General features: G+C 38.2%; 3 protein-coding genes across 4 annotated transcripts in view; 1 reads left to right on the top strand and 2 right to left on the bottom strand.

The window, feature by feature from the left end:
• The first annotated feature begins 10 nt into the window (after positions 1-10).
• LOC311249989 (putative nuclease HARBI1) lies at positions 11-3,875 on the top strand. Its single transcript, XM_084341462.1, has 2 exons — positions 11-1,653; positions 3,011-3,875. The coding sequence occupies exons 1-2, from the start codon at positions 969-971 to the stop codon at positions 3,445-3,447; spliced, it is 1,122 nt and encodes a 373-aa protein (XP_084197588.1). The 5' UTR covers positions 11-968; the 3' UTR covers positions 3,448-3,875.
• A 51-nt stretch (positions 3,876-3,926) lies between these two features.
• Positions 3,927-11,633, bottom strand: LOC311250207 (receptor-type tyrosine-protein phosphatase H-like; the record flags this gene model as incomplete). Its single annotated transcript, XM_084341783.1, has 16 exons — positions 3,927-4,072; positions 4,577-4,712; positions 4,922-5,082; positions 5,281-5,403; positions 5,500-5,634; positions 5,936-6,000; positions 6,116-6,206; positions 6,371-6,452; positions 6,657-6,713; positions 6,805-6,898; positions 7,121-7,396; positions 8,639-8,896; positions 9,337-9,606; positions 10,119-10,388; positions 10,907-10,937; positions 11,562-11,633. 16 exons carry the CDS (start codon positions 11,631-11,633, stop codon positions 3,935-3,937), a joined length of 2,259 nt encoding a protein of 752 aa, XP_084197909.1. The 3' UTR covers positions 3,927-3,934.
• A 3,111-nt stretch (positions 11,634-14,744) lies between these two features.
• The window catches only part of LOC311249976 (receptor-type tyrosine-protein phosphatase H-like), a 28,928-nt gene continuing 20,756 nt past the window's right edge, over positions 14,745-22,916 (bottom strand). For both annotated transcript variants that reach the window (XM_084341437.1, XM_084341436.1), the window contains exons 9-21: positions 22,404-22,664; positions 22,040-22,270; positions 18,894-19,169; positions 18,535-18,628; positions 18,408-18,443; positions 17,981-18,062; positions 17,720-17,810; positions 17,518-17,594; positions 17,136-17,270; positions 16,721-16,843; positions 16,271-16,431; positions 15,926-16,061; positions 14,745-15,276 (exon numbers count right to left, since the gene is read on the bottom strand). In XM_084341437.1, coding sequence (XP_084197563.1) covers positions 15,139-15,276; positions 15,926-16,061; positions 16,271-16,431; positions 16,721-16,843; positions 17,136-17,270; positions 17,518-17,594; positions 17,720-17,810; positions 17,981-18,062; positions 18,408-18,443; positions 18,535-18,628; positions 18,894-19,169; positions 22,040-22,270; positions 22,404-22,664 — 1,841 coding nt within the window. In that variant the 3' untranslated portion in view covers positions 14,745-15,138. The remainder of the gene's footprint in view (positions 15,277-15,925; positions 16,062-16,270; positions 16,432-16,720; positions 16,844-17,135; positions 17,271-17,517; positions 17,595-17,719; positions 17,811-17,980; positions 18,063-18,407; positions 18,444-18,534; positions 18,629-18,893; positions 19,170-22,039; positions 22,271-22,403; positions 22,665-22,916) is intronic.

Below are 22,916 nucleotides of genomic sequence, written 5' to 3'. Positions count from 1 at the left end.
CACCAGACACGTTTTTATTGCCAAATACATCAATGTGACTGGTTTAAAACCCCAACTAGACATGTATAGATATGTACAATTCAGGGGCCAAGTGTAAAGGTTGATGATTATAGTTTCCCCAAGTACTTCAAAATCAAAATACGCTTTATTGAAAAACTTAAAACCAGAGTCAAATTCCTGTTGACTCTGGTTTCAGACAGACAGACAGACAGCTCCAAGAAAATTTACAGGAAGGTAAAAATAGACAGTTAAAAACAAGACAGGACAACAAAGAGGAACAAAGATAAGTAAAAATAAATACATATTACGTACATACAGGTAGGTCATGTGTATATATAAAAATACATAAAAAGCAACAATGACCAACAGTATATATACACAATTGTGTCTACAAACTGTAAACAAATAAATAGTGCAAAAACAAACATGTGGGTGTTTATGCACAGTGTATTCAAAGCATGTGTCTTTATACAGTATATTAAGTGAATCACTTCTATATGACAGTGATAGTGATATGTAGGTAAATCAGTAGGTATTTTATATGCCACTGAAATGTAACTACGTGATTTATTTATTTACTCATTTTATTATAGCTGCATTTGTTTGTAGCTTCTATTCCTGTCCACTAGATGGCGACAACGAGCGACTTTTTGGATTGCCTTACAGAAGAAGACAGCGTGCTTCCGTGATACGAGGGGATGGTGTGTAGTTATTTGAGGTACTTTCCATTAAAATCACCTAATACGTTGATTTACCCCTAAACAGCATGTTATGTATCTATTTAAACACAGCTGCATGTGCTTGTAGTTGCCATTCCTGCCCACTAGGTGGCGGTGGCGCGCAGCTCTACCGTCTCCCTGAACCTCGCAGCAGAAGAAGACTGTGCGCTTCCATGATCCTGGCTGCTGTTTATTTTTCCGTCATTCATGCTGTTTTGGTTGTAAACGAGGAGCCGCCGCAGTGAACAGATGGCCTTCTCCCTGCCGGTGTGGCTGGCGGTCCAGGAGGAGCTCCTGGGACCTGACGAGGATAGCCCCGGGGCTCCGAGCTGCTTCGACGACATCGACGACGAGACCTTGTTCCAGATGTTCCACCTCACCAGACCCTGCATCTCCTTCATCACCGACTCCGTCCGCATCCGCATGAGGAAGGTGGCCGTGAAGAAACCCGCGCTGTCCGTGGACGAGATGGTCATGGTGGCGCTGAACTACTACGCACACGGCGTCGCCTCCGCAGCCATCCTGCAGAGAGTCGACCTGAGCCAGACGGACTACACCGCGGTCATCGGCACAGTGTCCGGGGTCATCGCGGGGATGTCCGATCAGTTCATCTCATTCCCGCTGATGCAGGACGCCAAATCCAACGTCGCCTTCAAGATAGAGAAGCTGTGCGGGATCCCCAACGTGCTGGGCGTCCTGGCCCCGGCTCACTTCAAGATCAGAGCCTCTCCGTACGAGAAGGACAGCTTCAGGTCTTTTGTCAACACGCTGGGTCACACGTCAGTGGTGAGCCAGTTCATATGCGACTCGGACGGCAACATACTGAGCGTAGAGAAGTGTTGTGTGGGCAGCACGTTTGAGCAGGAGATGTGGGAGTCGTCGTTTAAAGGAAGGGAGATGGAGGAGGAACTGCACGGACCATACTGGGTTATTGGTGAGATGACATACAGCATGAGACACAAAAGGCGATGGATGTTTGTTTTTTTTGCACAGATTTTCTTCAATCTGTGCAAAAATGATGCTTAACGTTTGCATGTGTGAAACTATCCCACTCACACACAAACACACACATACACACAACCAGCTGCATCACCTGCCACTGACTAAACACATGAGAAAACGCCACCATCAACCATTTTGATGACATATTTGATGACTGATTATATATGGAGACTGATGCCAACACCGATATTCAGGAGTTAAGAAATTCTGATATCGATACATCAGCCCATATCCACACATTTTTTGCAGTGCTCCATCAAATGTGTTTATCAAACAGGAAAATATGTAGTAAAGGGAGGATATTTTACAGTTTACCAATAAACTTCATTATCTAAAGAGATATCTGTGCACTAAGCAGTTAGGGATTTAATAATTATAAATTACCCCAGCATCTTTTTCTGCATTATTATCTCTCTTTAAAAAAAAACGGGGATGTTCATATCAGCTGATATAGGACAACAAATAAGACCGATAAAATTAGCCAACAAATATATCTGTCAAGCTTTAGGTTTCTATTGGACAATGCCCAATTTGACCCCCAAAATCTTAACTTAAGAGTCACTTATTAGTGTTATTTGTGTCCCATGTCTTAGGCTGCCTCAGATTGCTCAGTGTTGTTTCAGAAATATATTTTGTAGAGCCCGAATGATACATCAGTGAGCCGATATTATTTGCCTATCCCAGATAAAGCAGTATCGCTCTGTAAGTATATGCAAACTTGTTGGGTTCTTTTATGGATTACAGTGCAGATAAAGATGCTTGAGGTAATTTACAGTTATTAACGTCCCAGTGAAGTGTATTGATGTCACTTTAGATAATATAGTTTTATATTATAAATATTCTGCCTCAGTGACATATCTTTAGTCACATATGTTTGATCACCACATCAGAAGGATAATTGCAAAAAATGTGCATATTTCGATACCAGAATCGCTCCAATAATAGCGAATCAGTCCGGCTCTAACTGTTGTCAAACTTCTGTTTCCAAGGTCTTGAATTAACTCTCATACTCAGCAAGGACATCATACGACACTGGTATTTTGTCCGTAACGTGTGATGATGCACAACCTTTTCTGTGTGTTTTTACCTTGGAAACACGTTTTTTTTATCATCTTCCAAATAAAACAGTCACATTAGGGGGGTCATCATGCTGGTGTTCTTGGATTAGGGGTGCAGATGAGTTTCTCTACATTGTCTAATAAATTCCTGGCAGTCTTTAGGATTAACATTTCATTGGTCTTGTGTCTCTGATGCTCTGTTATATGTATTCTCTCGTGTCTTTCTCAAAGGTGGGAAAAGCTACAACTTGAGCACGCACGTCTTGACTCCGGTGGCACAACCGGCAAACGACAAGGAGACCCACTTCAACGAGGCCCACGCAAAGATCCACAACGTCATGCGGACAACGCTCGGCTCCATGAAGAGGCGTTTCAGGTGTCTGATGCAACTTGGTTTTGCACAAGAAGGCTCTCTGGACAAAAAGTCCAACATTATCAAGTCGTGCAGCGTCCTACACAACATCGCGAAGAAGTTCTCCACCCCTCCCCCGCCGGTAGCTGGTAAAATTGAGCCCCTGCATCCAGGAAGGCAGCGTTCAGTGCCAGTAGAGATCAACTCTGAGGCTGTGAAGGCCAGACAGGAAATCATTGATAGTAAATTTAATAAATCTGTTGTCTCCAGTAGCAAGAACCCACCAAGTAAAGGTGTCACAGAGGAGGATGTGTGAGCAGAGTTGGTGTGTTCTCTGCTGTTGGAAGCAAAAGGATCAAACACTGGAACTGGAACCAAAACCTAGTTTATAATGCCTATAATAAGACTTGTACACAGTCTGAGGCAGGTTGTTGTTCTGTGACTCTTTGACACTAACATGTAAATGTGATCTGTTTGTTTTTTATCTCAGTTGCAGACTTTGTAAAAACACATTCAGGTATTTTTGTTAATAAAAAAATATTTTATTTCTTGTACAAATAGAAAAATCTGCCTTTTCAACCTAGTTTTCTTACTGTTTCTAGATAAGAGTGACTGTGGCTCCTCATGTAATAATAATGATAGTAGTAATAATGATGGTTGGTATAATACTACATGTTTGACAAATGAGAGGAACAAAAATGTAATGTAAATAAAATCATCAGTGCGTTATGCATATACAGTTAATGTAGAAGACTTTTAGGGGGTTTTCAAAGTCTTGTTTAGTTCAGGGATTTAGATTTAGTTTAGGCGTTTTGGTGAAATTCTTGGATCTCAATGGCATTGGCATATATCAAGTCTGGATTCTCGTACACGTTCTCCCCAGTCGTCTTGTTTGTCTGCAGACAGTCCATGATGCACTGGTGCAGGAAAATGTAGAGGGACTGAAAAGAAATGAATCACAGTTGCTGGTCACTTGAAAAGCAGAACTATAAGCGAAGGAGTGCTGATGTACACACTGTATTCTGGCTGCCACAGGGTGTAAGGTTAAACACATTAAACTGCATAGTGTAGATGTCTAGCACCTATTACAATTCAGTTTCACAAAGATTGTAAATGAACTTATAAACATACACATTAGCTCAGTGAAGATTACATTAATGAGACTGAAAACACAACTTCAGTCCTCACACAGAAGTATTACATAGCAAACTTTATGTCAAGGTGTTGCTGCATATAAACAGTACAACCCATGACTGAAATCATTTTTTACTTTCAAAAAGACTGAGATCATGATAAATGGATTTGTAAATAACAATCAGTACAACAGTTGGATCTGTTTCAGAGTGTATTTTTGGTAAATAAAAATCAGGAAGAAAAACTAGCTTTGACATATTCAGTGCTTGTATTATATCACAATTTGTGGTCAGGTAACTAAGGTAACTTACCTCTGTCTGCACCATGTGAGGTCGACTCAGTCTCATCTTGTGCACAAAGGCATTGATGCCCACTTTTCTTTCTTTCTCAAGCCGCTGAAGCAGCACATCCAGGGCAATGAAAGTGCCTGTCCGCCCCACTCCAGCACTGACAGAGACACACACAGCAAAATGTAAGCAGTTAGGGTACAGGTGTGATGTTTATCATCATCAGGTGGTCCTGACGGTTGTAACACAAGATATAATTGCAGTAAGCTTTTCAGTTTAACTATCATTTTGTTTCCCTAATGTGGTTTTCATATAAAAGTGTCCAAAGATGGCTCTGGACCTAAAACAAGACAAGCACTCATTCTGTACCTGCAGTGAACCACAGTTGGTGCTCCAGCTCCTTCTCTCTGGATGTGCTGTCTCACCAGTCCTCTGAACTGGATCAGGACTTCTGTGCCCTGTGGGACTCCATGGTCAGGCCAAGCAGTGAAATGAAAATGTCTCACCGTGCGCTCCACTGAGGCCTTGCTCTGAGAGAAAGATTTACATGGAGATAGTGGTTGGTAAATAATACTTTAAATTGAAAACCAATACATAATGTTTTTCTACACACAGACATAGTCATGCTTTTCTTTCAATTCGTCGTGCTTTGTGACTTGAAAATATATCTACTGTATAAACCCAACCTATTTAATTACACCATAAACATTTCTAGAGGTGTTTCGTACACGTTTCACCCTAAATTCCCTCAAGGTCCAGTTCTGCTCCTGCTGCTCAGAATTCATGGTGACCGTCAGCTCTCCGTAAAGGCAAGGATGACTGTTGGCAGGCCAGTATTGTTTACACTTAGTCTAGGACAAGGAAACAAACCAACAATACAAAATCAAGTTCTTGAAGTATGTAGCTGTGGCAGTAGACCATAAAGTCAAATCTTCATGTGAACTCACCCGTCCTCCCTCGGTGCAGTTGGTTACCATGACGATGCCTTTCACTCTTTGTTCCCAGATCATCCTCCAGAAATCATTCACTGTGGACGGCAGAGGACCCTGAGTGGCGATGTACTCTCTGTCGCTGTTGTAGCCCTGAGGAGTAATTGTTAAAATGAATACGTACACTTTTTGAGCTTTTATTTGTTCTTCATTGTCCAGATGTCAAAACTGTGCATGTGCAGATGTTTCAGCAGCCATTTACTTGCAGCTGTGCCGCTTTTCCACTTCACTCCAGATAGTGAAAGGTTCAAACTTCTCAAATCTGTTCCTTCTAACTGAAGGACTTTTATAACCACTTGAGTAAAAAAAGTGTTGTAAGTTCACTGTATCCTGGTGTACAACAATTAGAGAAAGAATTTTATTAAATGATTTTCAGTCATCGAGTAATACCTACTGGTATGTAACTGGCATTTATGTAGTCAGAGGTAGCAGTGGTTAGCTTCACCCGGCACCAGTCATCTAGGATGAGAGAACAGAAGATGGTTTTTGTTGCAATGCACCACAACAGCCACGACTAGAAACATATTCAGTGCATTGGGACTACTGTAAGAGTATGGTCTAGCCATAGGCTTACATGGCAGGATTTTGTCGAGCCGATTCCTCGCTTTGTTCTCAGAGAGAAGAGCTATGTTTTGTGTCTGCTTCGTGCCAACAGGAATGAGGCTCTGCATTACAGTTGGCAGATGACACGGCATGCAATTGAGACAAAGGACAATAGGAAACAATTAAGAAAACAAGCACCACAATGACAGACAGGCACTTTTACAGTCCTTTGCAAATATAGGAAGATGAAAAGAGCACGGAAATGTTATCTATCTTCCTTATGCACCTCATACTCCTGGCTGAAACCCCGGTTGTCGTCCTCACTTAATTGGTAGAAGTGGTCTGGAAACTTTGCCACCGAAATAGTTCTAAAAAAAATTATGAAAAGTATAATTCATGTCAGGTTGTACCTAATCATATAAGGTAACTGATAAACATACATATTACAGAATAGGGATGGACATTAATCACAGGTACAGCAATATTTCATATGTGGTTAACCAACTTTGTCTCGTCCAGATGAATTGACAGTGGACTGACAGTGGTGTTAACATTATGAAGAGTATACTTACATGTACTTGCACTTTTTATTAGACTGTTTGGAGCCAACGATGACTGGCTTTTTTCTGCTGTGGGAAAGAAGCAAAGCGGTTCATTGATGAGTCTGATGAGTACACTTCAGGAAGATAATGCATGTGTAGTCACTGAGGCAGCACCAACCTGATAATATCTGGTCTTTTTAGCAAGATGAAGACAATGAGAAAGACCAGGGCAACAAAAACGAGCACAGCACACACTGACCCTGCAATGACTCCTACAGGGAGTAAAATCTGAATTAAATTATACGTAACATAAAGTAGATGCACAGTCACATTGTCTTTATGTTTCAACCTGTAAGAAAAACTGCGAACAATAATCAAATCACATTACTGATGCCAAACAGCACAATAATAAGGAAAAAGTGAGACTATATTGTTAAGTTTTACAATAGAAAACACTGAGATGGTATTTCTGCAGTATAGAGTCACATACTCACCCCTTGGATCAGTAGCACATGAAAAAACATATGGCTCAGAACGCTGCCCAGGCCCCGTTTCAGTCCCAGACAGTGAAGCTAAAGACACCTCGTATGTTCTGGCAGGTTGGAGTCCAGGTATTTCAATATGCTCTTCACCATCTCCACCACCTGTATAAGTTGCCCCAGTCACGTTCACCTCCACTGCAGTCCACACACCATCCGGTTTATTCCAGGTAATACGGACAGAATAGCCAGCATCCCAGTACTCACAGCGAGCATTCAAACGTGGAGGAACTGAAGAAAACACATAAGAGATGCCTTTACAGTACAATCAAACACAACACATATGGATACTTTCAATACTAAAGACATACAGATTTGACAAAATGACTTATAATTTTTAAAAATATGCATTCCATTGCAAAGTGCTGGAAATGCATACAAATATTCACTTTATATGGAAAGACAGATTTGTACTTACTGGTTGTCAGACTGTGTCTACACTGTTCCACGTGTTCAGACTTGTTTTCATACCAAAGATACACCTCATAGGTTGCACCAGGGTAAAGGCCAGTAAATGACACGTTTGGACCTCCAGGACTGACATGTTCTTGTGATTTGTAAGTGGCTGTTGCATTTGTGAACAAGCCTTCAACCGTTCCTTGGATTGATGAGTTGGTAACATGCCATCGTACACTGGCACAGTCGATGCCTGAAATAAATTAGGAAATATTGGAGAAAAAAACATTCATATGTTAGTTGTGAGCACATGATTCAAACAAAAAAAATTATTTTTGACCGAAGTCACCACTGAGGGAACTGATGAAGACAGAAAAAAAATCCTTCACTCACAACCAATTAAAGGATTTTCACTATAATTCACACAGACACGCAGGCTATTATCAACCAGCTTTCCAAGAGCTGGACCTGAAGAGGAAGTGTGACAAATAGCCTATGTATTATGATATATTTTAGAGACAGTCTAGTTAAGCCTTCAAAGTTAGTTAGTAGTTAGTAGATTTATCTCAATGATCCAGGCAGTACAAGTTCACATCCAGGTCACTTTCTACTGGCTGGTGTGTGTGCCATTGAAGTTTTGTGGGTCACCTGTTCACTTCCCTCTACTGCAGTGACATTTATCGTGTTTCCATTGAACAAAAGTCTATAGTTAAGGATGTCAAAGAAACATGATGAAGGAACTGTCACAAAATGATTTAAGCTATACTTAAGTATGTAGTTCAGAAAGCCATCCACTTTATTCCACTGCAGAGTAATACTGCAGTGGAGCTGAAAAAAAAAGAGTTGACAGTTTCATGAGAGAAAAATAGTTGAATGCAATCACTTTCATCACAAAATGTCAGACTTTATGTATTCTTTTTTTAGTAAATTAATAGTTTCATTGAATTCCATTATTTTATCAGCAATAGTCATAAGTGTTAGCGAGCAACACCAGTCTGTTAATAAGACATTCTATCATATATATTGTTACAGAGCTCTGTCCTGTTGTAGGCCTGTATTAGGAGGAAAGCAACTTACCAGTGACTGCTGTGAGGTTAAATCCACTGCTGATGACATCTTCAAACACAGTGAAGAGAGTGAAACTGTACTGAGTCCCACTAATGAGTCCAGGGATTGTGTGGTTCACTTGTTCATGTCCCTCTGATGTGTTGACATTGATCTCACTTCCATTGAACAAAAGTGTGTAGTTGAGGATCTCATCTACTTTATTCCACTGCAGAGTTATACTGGTCTCATTTTGTTCAATTGCTTGAAACACATCTGTGTTACGAGGAGCTAAAATGTAAAGAAACATGATGAAAGAACTGTCACAATAAGATTTAAACTATACTTAAGTATGTAATTCAGAAAGTCATCCACTTTATTCCACTGCAGAGTAATACTGGTCTCATTTTGTGTAACTGCTTTGAACTCTTCTGCCTTAAGAGGCGCTAGAATGTAAAGAGGCATTCATTCTTGTAAATATACAGTACATGATCATCTCTCTATATTAGAGAAACTTTAAATTGAATATTGTTACAGATCTCTGGCCTGGATCTTGTTCTAGACCTGTATCAGGACAAACAGACAATAATACTTGTAAATATACAGTACACTGTATAATCTCTCTATATTAGCTGTTGCAAGTTGTGTTGTGCTCTTGACTGACAAAGGGGAAAGTGAATGAAAATCAAGCAAAATGGCTTATTCCAAATGTATATTTAGTGATCACTTACTAGTGACGGCTGGAAATGTGTGTCCAGAGCTGCTCACTCCCTCAAACATAGTGAAAAGTGTGAAATTGTATTTGGTCCCAGCAGTGAGAGAAGAGACATTATATGTAACTGATGTCTCTGGATGAGATGCGGTGATCTCTTCCACCTTGGAAGTGCCATTGTTCTCGTATTGTAGCGAATATGTTGAGATGCTGTCAACCTTCTCCCACCTCAGAGTTATCCTGGTCTCACTTTGTCCTGACACGTTCACTTTCTTAACATTTTCAGGAGCTGAAAAACAAAGAGTTGACAGTTTCATTAGAAAAAAGAGCTAAGTGTGAGACTTTCAACACAATCATAAAAGTATTCTTTTTAGCATAGGAATAATGAAGTGACGTTTATCTCTTCCTCATTGTACTTAAATATATAGTTGGAGAAACCATCCACTTTATTCCACTGCAGAGTAATACTGCTCTCATTTTGTGTAACTGCTTTGAACTCTTCTGCCTTAAGAGGCGCTAGAATGTAAAGAGGCATTCATTCTTGTAAATATACAGTACATGATCATCTCTCTATATTAGAGAAACTTTAAACTGAATATTGTTACAGATCTCTGGCCTGGATCTTGTTCTAGACCTGTATCAGGACAGACAGACAATAATACTTGTAGATATACAGTACACTGTATAATCTCTCTATATCAGCTGTTGCAAGTTTTGTTTTGCTCTTGACTGACAAAGGGGAAAGTGAATGAAAATCAAGCAAAGCAGCTTATTCCAAATGTATATTTAGTGATCACTTACTAGTGACGGCTTGAAATGTGCGTCCGGAGCTGCTCACTCCCTCAAACACCGTGAAAAGTGTGAAACTGTATTTGGTCCCAGCAGTGAGAGAAGAGACATTATATGTAACTGATGTCTCTGGATGAGATGCTTTGATCTCTACCACCTTGGAAGTGCCATTGTCCTCATAATGTAGCCTATATGTTGAGATGCTGTTAACCTTCTCCCACCTCAGAGTTATACTGGTCTCATTGTGTCCTGACACGTGCACTTCCTTAACATTTTCAGGAGCTGAAAAAACAAAGAGTTGACAGTTTCATTAGAAAAAAAGAGCTAAGTGTGAGACTTTTAACACAATAATAAAAGTATTCTTTTTAGCATAGGAATAATGAAGTTACATTAATCTCTTCTTCATTGTACTTAAATATATAGTTGGAGAAACCATCCACTTTATTCCACTGCAGAGTAATACTGCTCTCATTTTGTGTAACTGCTTTGAACTCTTCTGCATTCAGAGGTGCTGGGTTATTAAAAATAAATAAATAAATAAATAAAACATGGAGAAAAAGATTTAACTGACAGTGCCTTATAAAATGTTGTGTTTTGTCTAGTTTTTAAAAATGAAATAATAAGTTATATTAGTCGTCCTGAATCTATACAATCATCATGTTTTTATTGGCTATTGCCATTTTTATTTTGTTAAAGAATAGGACCCATTGTAAAAGTTATAATTACATTTTAATACAGCAACTTGTCAATGCGATTTGTATATCCCAACAAAAATGCATGCAACAGCAGCTCATACTTACGTGGTTTTGTTGTGTTGGAGTCCGTGACATCCTAAAAAACAGAATAGAAATCATCAAGCACAGAGAAAATGACCTAATCCCCAAACATACTGTAGTACTGTTTTGTACAGTCATACTGTACAAAACTGCCAGAAGGGTTTATCTGTCTATGGAATCTACTTAATTTATAGAGCAATAATGTAATCTCTGAGTATCCCCAAACAATGTAACTAATGCTATTATCTTGTATATTTATTAAACTATATCGAACATACTGTGAAAACAACTTACTGTCACTGTTCAGAGGTGTTTCTACTTTATGGTTAAGTAAACAACTCTCCTCAAAAGTTTGAGGCAAAGACATAACATTTGTTTTGCAGGAACCTTCAGGAAACATCAGACCAGAAACTGTTTTAACCTCTAAGTCTATAACAAGTGTATCGCATAACAAATGCTACTAAAAAAGCTGACAAAAAGATTCAGACACAGCTGTACAACTATTGATTTGTTTCATATAATTGAAAGCAAATCGCGTCACGTCATATTATCTATATTTGTGCACGCAAGTTACATAAGACTGTATAGTTTCCTTTTGGTGAGGGTAACTTTCTTTTGAATAAAGATGCACTACCATCAAAGCTGAAGGTTAAAATTGAATTAAAATAAATGCACTTACCAAGAGTAGACTCAGGAAGACGCACAGCAACAAGTAACCTGAGGTGACTTTGAAAGATAACGGCTTCATCATTGTTACAGTTTATGAAGCTAAACACATATTACAAACTTGTTGTCCCCAAGATTAACTTCAAGGTCTATTTTCAGTCCTGCCACTGATAGGTTGACAAAGACAACAACACTTGAGGCTGTCAAAGAGTTTCTCTGTGCCTGGGTTGATACAGTCCAATATTAACTTTCGTGTATGCCTGTGATGTCAACTTTTAATTCTTAACCAAGTCCTTTCTTTGTCACCTCTGGGCCCCTCCTTTGCCCCACCGGTCACTTCCTTATTAACTTTTTACATATTTATTAGCTGTATCGACACCAGTTTCATGGTTGTTAGAGCCCCATAAACCTTTATGATGTATTTGACCTGTTTTATTTATTTATTTCAGATTTATTCGTGAATATCCCTGTGTAGCCTCTTCAGTTGAGCAGATTTCACAGAACAGTAGATTTGCTTTTAGTATCTTTGCACTTTCTCGGAGGGCTGTGATATCTATAGCGTCCTTGTGGTTGAGATCTACTAAACTAAAATAACGTCACTAACACCTTCAACAGAACATGAGTCATGACAGTGTTTATGGCTTCATGTTATGGCGCAACACTCAATAAAAGTGTCATTGGGTCAAAGAAGATGTTGTCTGATGTTGTCCACGGGGAAACATGAGGAGGAAGTTGGCCTTAATAGATTAACAATTTCTGTAATCCTTTATATTCCGTGATGTGAGTCCTTAACAGAACAACCTTAATGAGCTTCCTGATAAGATAATGAGCACAACTAGTGCTTGTTTTCAAAAGCATATTCATTCCACACTCATGCAAACTTACATTGAATACCAGTTTCATGTTAGTGACAGCCTGTAAACCCTCATGATGTGTGTTTTTTGACCTGTTTTAAAATGATCTGAGTGATTTCTTAGTGAGAATCCCCGTCTAGCATCTTTGCACTTTCTCGGAGGGCTGTGATACTTATAGCATCCTTACGGTTGAGATCAACAAGGAACTACGAACAGAGAACATCATTAATACAGAACATGAAGTCAGTGTTTATGACCCTCATATTATGGTGCAGCATCCAATTAAGTGCCGTTATGCCAAACAAAATGTCTGATGTTGTCCACGGGGACACATGAGGAGGAAGTTGACCTTCATCTTGTAGCTTAAACCTTTGAATACAGAAAAACTGTAACTGCACAAATACAGAATTTCACTGTTAACAGCAGATCTTTGTGAACTGACCGTTTCAACAGACCGAAATGTTGAACTAGTAACTGCAATATTCCCAGAATCCCTTTAGAAATCTCGCTATTTTGAGAGTTGTTGAGTGGGAAGAAATTTAGGATACTCATTAGAAACAGTTATGTCAAATTCTAAAGCTGCTTGAACACGGTATTTAAACTAATCTCACCATTTACACCTAATTTATTAAGGAGGCAACATTTCATTGACAGCACACATGTCAAATTTAAGAAATACAGTAATCAGTAACCAATATAGGCTACTTGTCTGTCCCCTGAGGAGAATGTCCCAGACCCCTTTACAAAAACCACACAGATAGTGTGTGTGTCAAGTAACTGCAGAGAATGTCCAATCCTTGATTTCAGTGTGAAAAGGTATTCAAACAATAAACCCTGTTGACCATGTCTGTCATTTGAGATTTCCTTTATTTACTCCACAGTTCTGTATTGCCAGAGGAGTGGCTGCATTCAATAGGACTCACTGGCCTCAAAAGTAAGTAGACAATTGAGATCAGTTAATAGTTATCCAATAACAGGTTATTTCCCTTGACGGTTATATGAAAAAGAGTGCCTCAGGAGATACAGTAACCACATTAGAAGTTAATGACCTGTAGATATGGTTGAATTCACAATCTTTGTGGTGTTGCCGTTCAGAGTGAACATGAGCAACGCGGCTTCATACGACCCTAACATCACAGAGTATTTTTTTCACACGGTTCCCAAACTTTCTGACCCTAACACTTGTGAATGTCTCCTTTCTTACACAGATGTGTACGCTCAAGGACAAACGGACAAAAGGCTGCCACCAGGGGATATACACAGACTGAGAGATGTTAGTGAAGTCAACAAAATGCTCTATCAATGCAATAACAAGCAGAAACTGATTTTAGCTGGAGGCAGAATAGAAGTGAAGCTGCAATGTCACTATTTAGCTTTTATTTTTCATAAATGAAGGATTATGGTTTGTTTATTTACCCGGGGAAAGTGCAGCACTGGAGCAAATATGAACCAAATAAACTGACTTTGTGTGATGCTTTACACATTTTAATTGGACCAAGCGTGTCCTGTGTATGTTAATAACAGAGATATGCTGAACGACATGTTACACAGTATCCTGACCACATTAAAATATTGGCAGAGCAGCTTGTACACTGGATGAAAAAGGAAGCATACTATTATATTCAATATCCAAACTTTGTATGTATATCATGTGTGTATGCAATGATAATCTAGTTGATAACATTAGGAAATAAATGAGCTATTGGTGAATTAATTACAAGTCCTGTCACAAATCCATTTTTAAAGTGAAGGGAAATTACCACTTCCCTCTGTGCAAAAGAATATTTTAACCAAGAAGAAACATGGACGGGAAAGTCAATGAATATCACATCAGTCTTTAAGGGAGCTGTAAGCCAACGAGACACTGAAGCAAAAAATAGTGCAATGCTCAAAACAAGTATCATGGATTATGTGGCAGAATGGGATGATATGATAAAAAGTCAAAATATACTCAATTTTGACCAAAAAAACAAGGTCCAATTAGCTTTATCCACGTTGTTCAACCATATGTGAAAGGCTTCTTCAGTTGTCATGGAGACTTAATGGCAACTGAGCAAACTCCATTTGCTGAGGAAGACCATGTTTGGCTGAAATCTCTTGAAAAACTAGAACTTAAGTTTATTTTGGGGTTTTTGTCAAACTACTGTATGTGTTTGTTGTAATCACAAATGACATCATACAATACTGATGTTTTAATGTCTTTTCAATTTATAATTCAAGACTTATACACAGTTTGAGGCGAGCTGCTGTTCTGTGTTCGACACTGATATGTAAATGTGACGGCATACTGTTTGGCTTTTTATCTTGTTTGCAGAATTTGTAAAAGAAACAACAACAAAAACACACGTTCAGGTATTTTTATTACTACAAAATATTTAATTTCTTTTACAAACAGAAAATCATTTTCTACCTACATTTCTTATTGTTTCTAAATTAAATCTGAAAACATTCTTCAGTCATCTGGAGTGTTGCTCATTCACATAACAATAAAAATAATAATAAAATAGATTAAAATTATATATTATATATTATAATTATAATTATAACACACATTTGACAAATGAGAGGAACAAATATTCAAGTTAAATACAATCTTAAGTGCTTGATGCATATTCAGTAAATATATAAGGCTTTTGTCTGTTCTTCATATTTACAGTTTTATAACAAAACACAGCTTGTAGTCTTTAGAATTAGTTGTACAAAAGTTTGACTGCAGGGTTGACAATCTTGTCTAGTTTAGGCATTTTTGTGAAACTCTTGGAGTGCAGTGGCATTGGCATATATCATTTCTGCATTCTCATATATGTTCTCTTCAGTCTTCTCTTTTGGTTGTAGACAGTCCATGATGCACTGGTGCAGAAAAATGTACTGGGACTGAAAAAAAGAAAGAATCACAATTGATGGTCATTTGAAAGAGCAGAACTTTGAGTGAAGGAGTGCTTATGTACACACTGTATTCAAGCTGGCACAGCCTTGTTTGCTCTATTGCTGCAGGGTTAAAAGGTTAAACACATAAAACTACATACTGTAGATTTGCTCAGAGTTCCCTAATAATGTAGACAAAGCCTTCGTGTTTGGACTTCAGTGTCACAAAGATTGTAAATGTGTATATAAACATACACCTTAGCTCACCGAAGCTTACATTAATGAGACTGAAAACACAACTTCTGTTCTTACACAAAGAACTACTACATTGCACACTTCATGTCAAGGTGTGGTCTTAAAAAAGAAATGCACAACCCATGACTGAAATAATTTTTACTTTCAAAATGAGTTATATCTTAAAACAAGGACATAAATATCAACCATGACATTAGCATTATTTTAAAGTGTCTGTTTTTGGTAAATAAAAATCAGACGGATAGCCTTGTAAAGGTTTAAATGGGACATGAGAAAATACCTTTTCAGACGCATAGCTTACATAATGCTACAGTCCAAGTGCTTGTACCATATCACAATTTGTGGTCAGGTAACTAAGGAAGTGGAAGCTCAGCCTTAAGCAACTTAATACAACTAATTTTACCTCTGTCTGCACCATGTGAGGTCGACTCAGTCTCATCTTGTGCACAAAGGCATTGATGCCCACTTCTCTTTCTTTGTCAAGCTGCTGAAGCAGCACATCCAGGGCAATGATAGTGCCTGTCCGCCCCACTCCAGCACTGACAGAGACACACACAGCAAAATGTAAGCAGTTAGGGTACAGGTGTGATGTTTATCATCATCAGGTGGTCCTGATGGTTGTAACACAAGATATAATTGCAGTAAGCTTTTCAGTTTAACTATTATTTTGTTTCCTTAATGTGGTTTTCATATAAAAGTGTCCAAAGATGGCTCTGGACCTAAAACAAGACAAGCACTCATTCTGTACCTGCAGTGAACCACAGTTGGTGCTCCAGCTCCTTCTCTCTGGATGTGCTGTCTCACCAGTCCTCTGAACTGGATCAGGACTTCTGTGCCATGTGGGACTCCATGGTCAGGCCAAGCAGTGAAATGAAAATGTCTCACCGTGCGCTGCTCTGAGGTCTTGCTCTGAGAGAAAGATTAACATGGAGGAAATCAAATACTGTAGGTCTGTGTTTTTAACCAATAGAGTGGTTGGTAAATAATACTTTAAATTGTAAACCTTCAACCATCATTTTCTTTAGAAGCAAATGAATGCCAGTTCAAACAATTCTCTTTCTCTTATGACATTTTCAGTAAAATACACATTTTCTACACACAGAAGTAGACATTCACAAGTCACTTTGTTGTGCTTTGTGACTTGCAAATAAATGAATAAATACATTATAAACAGTAACATTTTAGAGGTGTTTCGTACATGTTTCACCCTAAATTCCCTCAAGGTCCAGTTTGGCTCCTGCTGCTCAGAAATCGTGGTAACCGTCAGCTCTCCGTGAGGGCAAGGATCACTGTCGGCAGGCCAGTATTGCTCACACTTAGTCTAGGACAAGGAAACATCAACAAACAAAACATAAAATTAGGTTCTTGAAGTTGTACCAATGTTTTTTAGTAATAGAACAAAAAGTGGCAGTGATCATTAGTTCTACAGTAAATCACAGTTCTTTGTGGAGACCGAAAAACCCAGAAAAAAACACTATGAACTAGTGAGCAGAGACACGTAAACGGTTGTTTTTTTTACAATGGCTATAAAAGCAAATGATTTGCGACAACTATGTTTTCACTTCCTTTAAAGTCTTGCAATAAGAAGTTCTCAAATCTTCATGGGAACTCACCCGTCCTCCCTCAGTGCAGTTGGTTACCATGACGATGCCTTTCACTCTTTGTTCCCAGATCATCCTCCAGAAATCATTCACTGTGGACGGCAGAGGACCCTGAGTGGCGATGTACTCTCTGTTGTTGTTGTATCCCTGAGAAGTAAGTGTCAACATGAATACGTACACTTTCTGAGTGTCCATCACTGCTCAGTATGATTATACACAATACTGATAATATGATCAAACACGATTTTATGCTCATGAAATCACATTAAGTGAAAATAAATGAGATGTCAAATGATGCACGTGATTCTTTGAGTCAAGGTTTTCACAAGCTCATTATTTGTCGGTGTACAACAATTACAGAAAGAATTATTTTCAGTTATCAAAAAATACCTACTGGCATGTAATTGGCATTTATGTAGTCAGAGGTCGCATTGGGATTTGACGTAGTTAGCTTCACCCGGCACCAGTCATCTAAGATGAGAAAACAGAAGATGGTTTACTGCAATGCAACGGCCACAAGTAGAATGAGTCAGTGGATCTGGACTATTTTACGAGTCTCTATTGCTCGTGATAGCGTGGTCTAGCCATAGGCTTACATGGCAGGACATTGTTGAAACGATTCCTTGCTTTGTTCTCAGGTAGAAGAGCTTCTTTCCGTGTCTGCTCCGTGCCAACAGGAATGAGGCTCTGCATGACAGTTGGCAGATGACACGGCATGAAATTGACACAAAGGAAAATAGGAAACAATTAAGAAAACAAATAACAGTATCACAACTACATGTACTTTTACAGTCCTCTGCAAAAATAGGAAGATGTAGAAGAGGAAGAACAAAATACAAGCAGCTCTTTTCATGCACCTCATACTCCTGGCTGAAACCCCGGTTGTCGTCCCCACTTAATCGGTAGAAGTGGTCTGGAAACTTTGCCACCGAAATAGTTCTAAAAAAACCCATCAAAAGTATAATTCATGTTATGTTATATGCGGTACGTAAATGTATCTGATATGTAAGAGAACTGACATACAGAAATACTACAGAATAAAAAATTAACTGTCAAGAGCTGTGTTGTATTCACAGTTTATACATGAGTCACACACCTTTACAGCCTGCAAGAAGTGGCAAGGAAGGTTTTTAACAAGTTGCCACTACATTGATCATAGAAATGTCTATTTTTCACATGTGGTTTACTGAATAATGAACTAATGAACCTTATAATACAAAACTTTTTTACCACATTGTAGGGGAGTGAGAGTGGTATTAACATAATGAAGAGAAGTATACTTACTTTTTATTAGGTAGTTTGGAACCAACCTTTTTCCTGCTGTGGGAAAGAAGCAAAGCGGTTCATTGATGAGTCTGATGAGTACACTTCAGGGAGATAATGCATGTGTAGTCACTGAGGCAGCACCAACCTGATAATATCTGGTCTTTTTAGCAAAATGAAAAGAATGAGACAGACCAGGACAGCAAAAAGGAGCACAGCAAACACTGACCCTGCAATGACTCCTACAGGGAGTAAAATCTGAATTAATTGATATGCAACATAAAGTGGATACACAACACAACAATCAGTCCCAATTGCATCAGCCTCACATTATCTTTATTTTCCCTCTACACGGAGAATGTTATAATCTAATAAAACACATGAAATCAAAGAATCAAAACCAAACAACAAGCAGGTGACATAAACAGCACAATAGTGAAAAAAAAGTAAGAATACATTGTTTAAATTTTACATAAAGTAACTGAAATGGTTTAGACACATACTCACCCCTTGGATCAGTAGCACATGAAAAAACATATGGCTCAGAACGCTGCTCAGGCCCCGTTTCAGGCCTAGACAGTGAAGCTAAAGACACCTCGTATGTTCTGGCAGGTTGGAGTCCAGGTATTTCGATATGCTCTTCACCATCTTCACCATCTGTATAAGTTTCCCCAGTCACGTTAACCTCCACTGCAGTCCACACACCACGCGGTTTATTCCAGGTAATACGGACAGAATAGCCAGCATCCCAGTACTCACAGCGAGCATTCAAACGTGGAGGAACTGAAGAAAACACATAAGAGATGCCTTTACAGTACAATCAAACACAACACATATCAACATGGTGAATTTTCATAAAAAAGGGGTTGGATGAAAATGACGTTGTTGTTTTTGACATCGTTTTAAAATTTGCACTTCACTGCAAAAATCATTTTTAGTGTGAATGCTTCAAAGCATTCACACTATTGTTCTTCTGGAATTTATTAAACTTTTTATTCTTCTTCCGTACGTTTTTTGGCTCGCTACTACTCCTACAAATTTTGTGCTACAGAAACCATTCAACTATCAAAATGTTCAGCTTTTTAAGGACAGTCTTGCTTCCATTTTTCTTTTTTCTATCTTTCATACTTTTGGAAATATTCAGCTTTTTCTGCCAAATGTTCCCCATTCATCCTTATGGGGATTTTTTCAAATTTCGCTCTGCTACTACTTCAGCATACGTTCAGCTATAGAAACCGTTCAACTATCAAAATGTTCAGCTCTTTATGCTCTTTCAGCCTTGTGCTTTTCAGCTTTTCAGCTTTTCAACTTTTTCAAATATTCAGCTTTTTCAAAACTAAAACCAAAATTTTTTCCCATTCATCCTTATGAGGATTTTTTCAAATTTCATTCTACTACTACTTCAGCGTACGTTCAGCTATAGAAACCGTTCAACTATCAAAATGTTCAGCTTTTTAAGCTCTTTCAGCCTTGTGCTTTTCAGCTTTTTAGCTTTTCAACTTTTTCAAATATTCAGCTTTTTCAAAAACAAATTTAACATGGAAACAAATGGGAAAATCCTCAAATCCTCCTCAAAACTCATCCACTTTCAACCTCTTCTGCTCCCTCATACTTTGAGCTAGAGACACCATTCCAACTTTAAACTATTCACAAGACCTTGAACTATTGAACTTGTTTTTCAGTTTTTGAAAATCTTTTACGGTTTTGAAATGATCACAGTTTTAGTTTTAAGGATTTTTAGCTCCTCTTCTGGGTTTATAATGGGTGTGTATTGCGTGAGCTAGAGTGCGGAACATCACCGCTAGAGTGGAGAGCAGCTGGAAAGACTTGAGAAAAAATTGTCTTCAGCTTGATTTGGGTCCCACAGCTTTTACTTCACATAGACAATATATACATAGAAATGTAGGAAATCTTGTTGGCTTTCAGATGATGTTCTTATTTCAGATGTAGGACTTAAACTTTTGGTTGTAGAAGCCCTTGAGCGACAAGCACTCCAGCAACTCCCCCATAAGCCGCAATGTTAACTTTGAGCCTAAATTTCTGGAGTGGAGCAGACGGTACCGGTTTTGTCTCTCGCTCTTGTGCCCTCATTTTTCACTCTACAGAAATAAAAAATACATCACATGGTTCAGCAATGTCTCCTGTTACTCACTGTATACATATTTTGGCCATAACCATTACACTTTTTTCTAAACCTGCAGCTGTTTGGGAGGTGTTTTCCCATTCATTCTTATGGGGACATTTTCAAATTTCATTCTGCTACTGCTCCAGCATATGTGCTGCTACAGAAACTGTTTGGCTGTCAAACTGTTCAGCTTTTCAACCTTTTCAGCTTTTTCAAATATTCAGCTTTATGTTCAGCCATAGAAACCATTCAACTATCAAAATCTTAAGCTTTTTAAGCTCTTTCAACCTTGTACTTTTCAGCTTTTCAACTTTTTAAGCTCTCAAATATTCAGCTTTCTGCCTCTACAGCTTTTTCAAGTATTCAGCTTCATGTTCAGCTATAGAAACCGTTCAACTATCAAACTGTTCAGCTTTTTAAGCTTTTTCAACCTATTACTTTTCAGCCTTTCTGCCTTTTCAGCTTTTTCAAGTATTCCGCTTTTTTAAATATTCAGCTTTCTGTATTTCAGCTTTTTCAAGTATTCAGCTTCATATTCAGCTATAGAAACCGTTCAACTATCAAACTGTTCAGCTTTTTAAGCTCTTTCAGCCTTGTACTTTTCAGCTTTTTCAAATATTCAGCTTCATGTACAGCTAGAGAAACTGTTCAACTATCAAAATATTCAGCTTCATGTACAGCTAGAGAAACTGTTCAACTATCAAAATGTTCAGCTTTTTAAGCTCTTTCAACCTATTACTTTTCAGCCTTTCTGCCTTTTCAACTTTTGAAAAAATCAGCTTTTTCTGCAAGTTCTTGACCATTCATTCTCATAGTTTCATGCATTTTTTATGCATTAGGCAAGTGTTTTCCAGCACATTCAGCAGATTTTGCAAAATCACTTCAGCAATCAGCATTCACACTGTATTTTCGCAGGAAATACAATTTTTCTAGTTTCTTTTGTTCCTTTAATACGAATTAGTCCAACATTATGCTTGATGCCAAATAATATATTGTCTTGACACATCCACCATCCAATTAGTCAATCCACAGAAACTTGTTGAAAACTGTAATACTAATTGATTAATAGCTATTAAAGTCCAGCTTTGCCAAAATGGGGATTTGCTGCTTTTCTCTGTTTTATACAGTATGTTGGCTACATTAAATAATTGGGGTTTTGACTGTTGGTTGGAAGAAAGTTGCAATAACAATGCTCTGGACTCTGGGTACTGGCTGGTATTTAAGATTTTTCTCAGTGAGTAATCTATTAATTCAAGGAATCAATAATAAATCATTGATCTAAAAAAAAATATAGTTGCAGCCTATATAATCATACAGAAGCATTTCAAATAGCACCATCAACTTGTAGTTTGAAATTAGAGGTATTTTTAAAGCACACACAAAATAATCAAAATAAAATACATGTATGTACAGTGTACCTTCCACTACTATTATGGTAAAAATGTTTTGAAATGAAGGTATTTCACATTATTTTTTCTGTTGGAAATGCAAATATTCACTTTATATGGAAAGACAGATTTGTACTTACTGATCGTCAGACTGTGATTACACTGTTCCAAGGGTTCAGGCTTGTTTTCATACCAAAGATACACCTCATAAGTTGCACCAGGGTAAAGGTCGGTAAATAACACGTTTGGACCTCCAGGACTGACATGTTCTTGTGATTTGTAAGTGGCTGTTGCATTCGTGAACAAGCCTTCAACCGTTCCTTGGATTGATGAGTTAGTAACATGCCATTGTACAATAGCACAGTCAATGCCTGAAATAAATGAGAAAATATTGGAGGAAATAACATTCATTTGTTAGTTGTTAGCACATGATTTAATCAAACAATTTAACAATATCTTATTTTTCATATAAGAAAATATCTGATGATAACAGTTCTGTATTACGTGTTACTGTGGAGTCTTTATAAGCAGTGCTGCTGAGTCCAAAGAACTGTGTGATCACGCTGAATGGATACTCAGTTCCAGGCTGGAGAGGTGAGAACGTATGTGACACAACATCTGGGGATCTAACTGATTGAGGAGTCACATTGTCCCCATTCATTTGGACTAAGTAGCTCCAGTTTTTACCCACATCCACGTTCCACTCCAGGGTTATACTGGTTGTAGAGCGCTCAGTGACATTGACCAAAGTCACCACTGAGGGAACTGATGAAGAAAGAAAAAAAAAAAGGACTATAATTAACACAGACACACAGGCTATTATCAATATGAATACATTTGGGAATGAGCTTTAAATCTGGAAAGAAACTTAGAATATAAGCTTTCCAAGAGCTGGACCTGAAGAGGCAGTGTGACAAATAGCCTATGTATTATGATATATTTTAGAGACAGTCTAGTTAAGCCTTCAAAGTTAGTTAGTAGTTAGTAGATTTATCTCAATGATCCAGGCAGTACAAG

Source organism: Pagrus pagrus (genome assembly GCF_965226575.1).
Source record: "Pagrus pagrus genome assembly, chromosome: 21".
NCBI lineage: Eukaryota > Metazoa > Chordata > Actinopteri > Spariformes > Sparidae > Pagrus > Pagrus pagrus.
Note: the sequence above shows the minus strand (reverse complement) of the source record. Positions and strands in the feature narration are given on the sequence as shown.

Excerpts from the sequence above, each read along its gene's own strand:
- LOC311249989 (XM_084341462.1), top strand. The coding sequence starts at position 969 with ATGGCCTTCTCCCTGCCGGTGTGGCTGGCGGTCCAGGAGGAGCTCCTG. Across the intron at positions 1,654-3,010 it reads CGGACCATACTGGGTTATTG|GTGGGAAAAGCTACAACTTG; the intron begins GTGAGATGACAT and ends TCTTTCTCAAAG.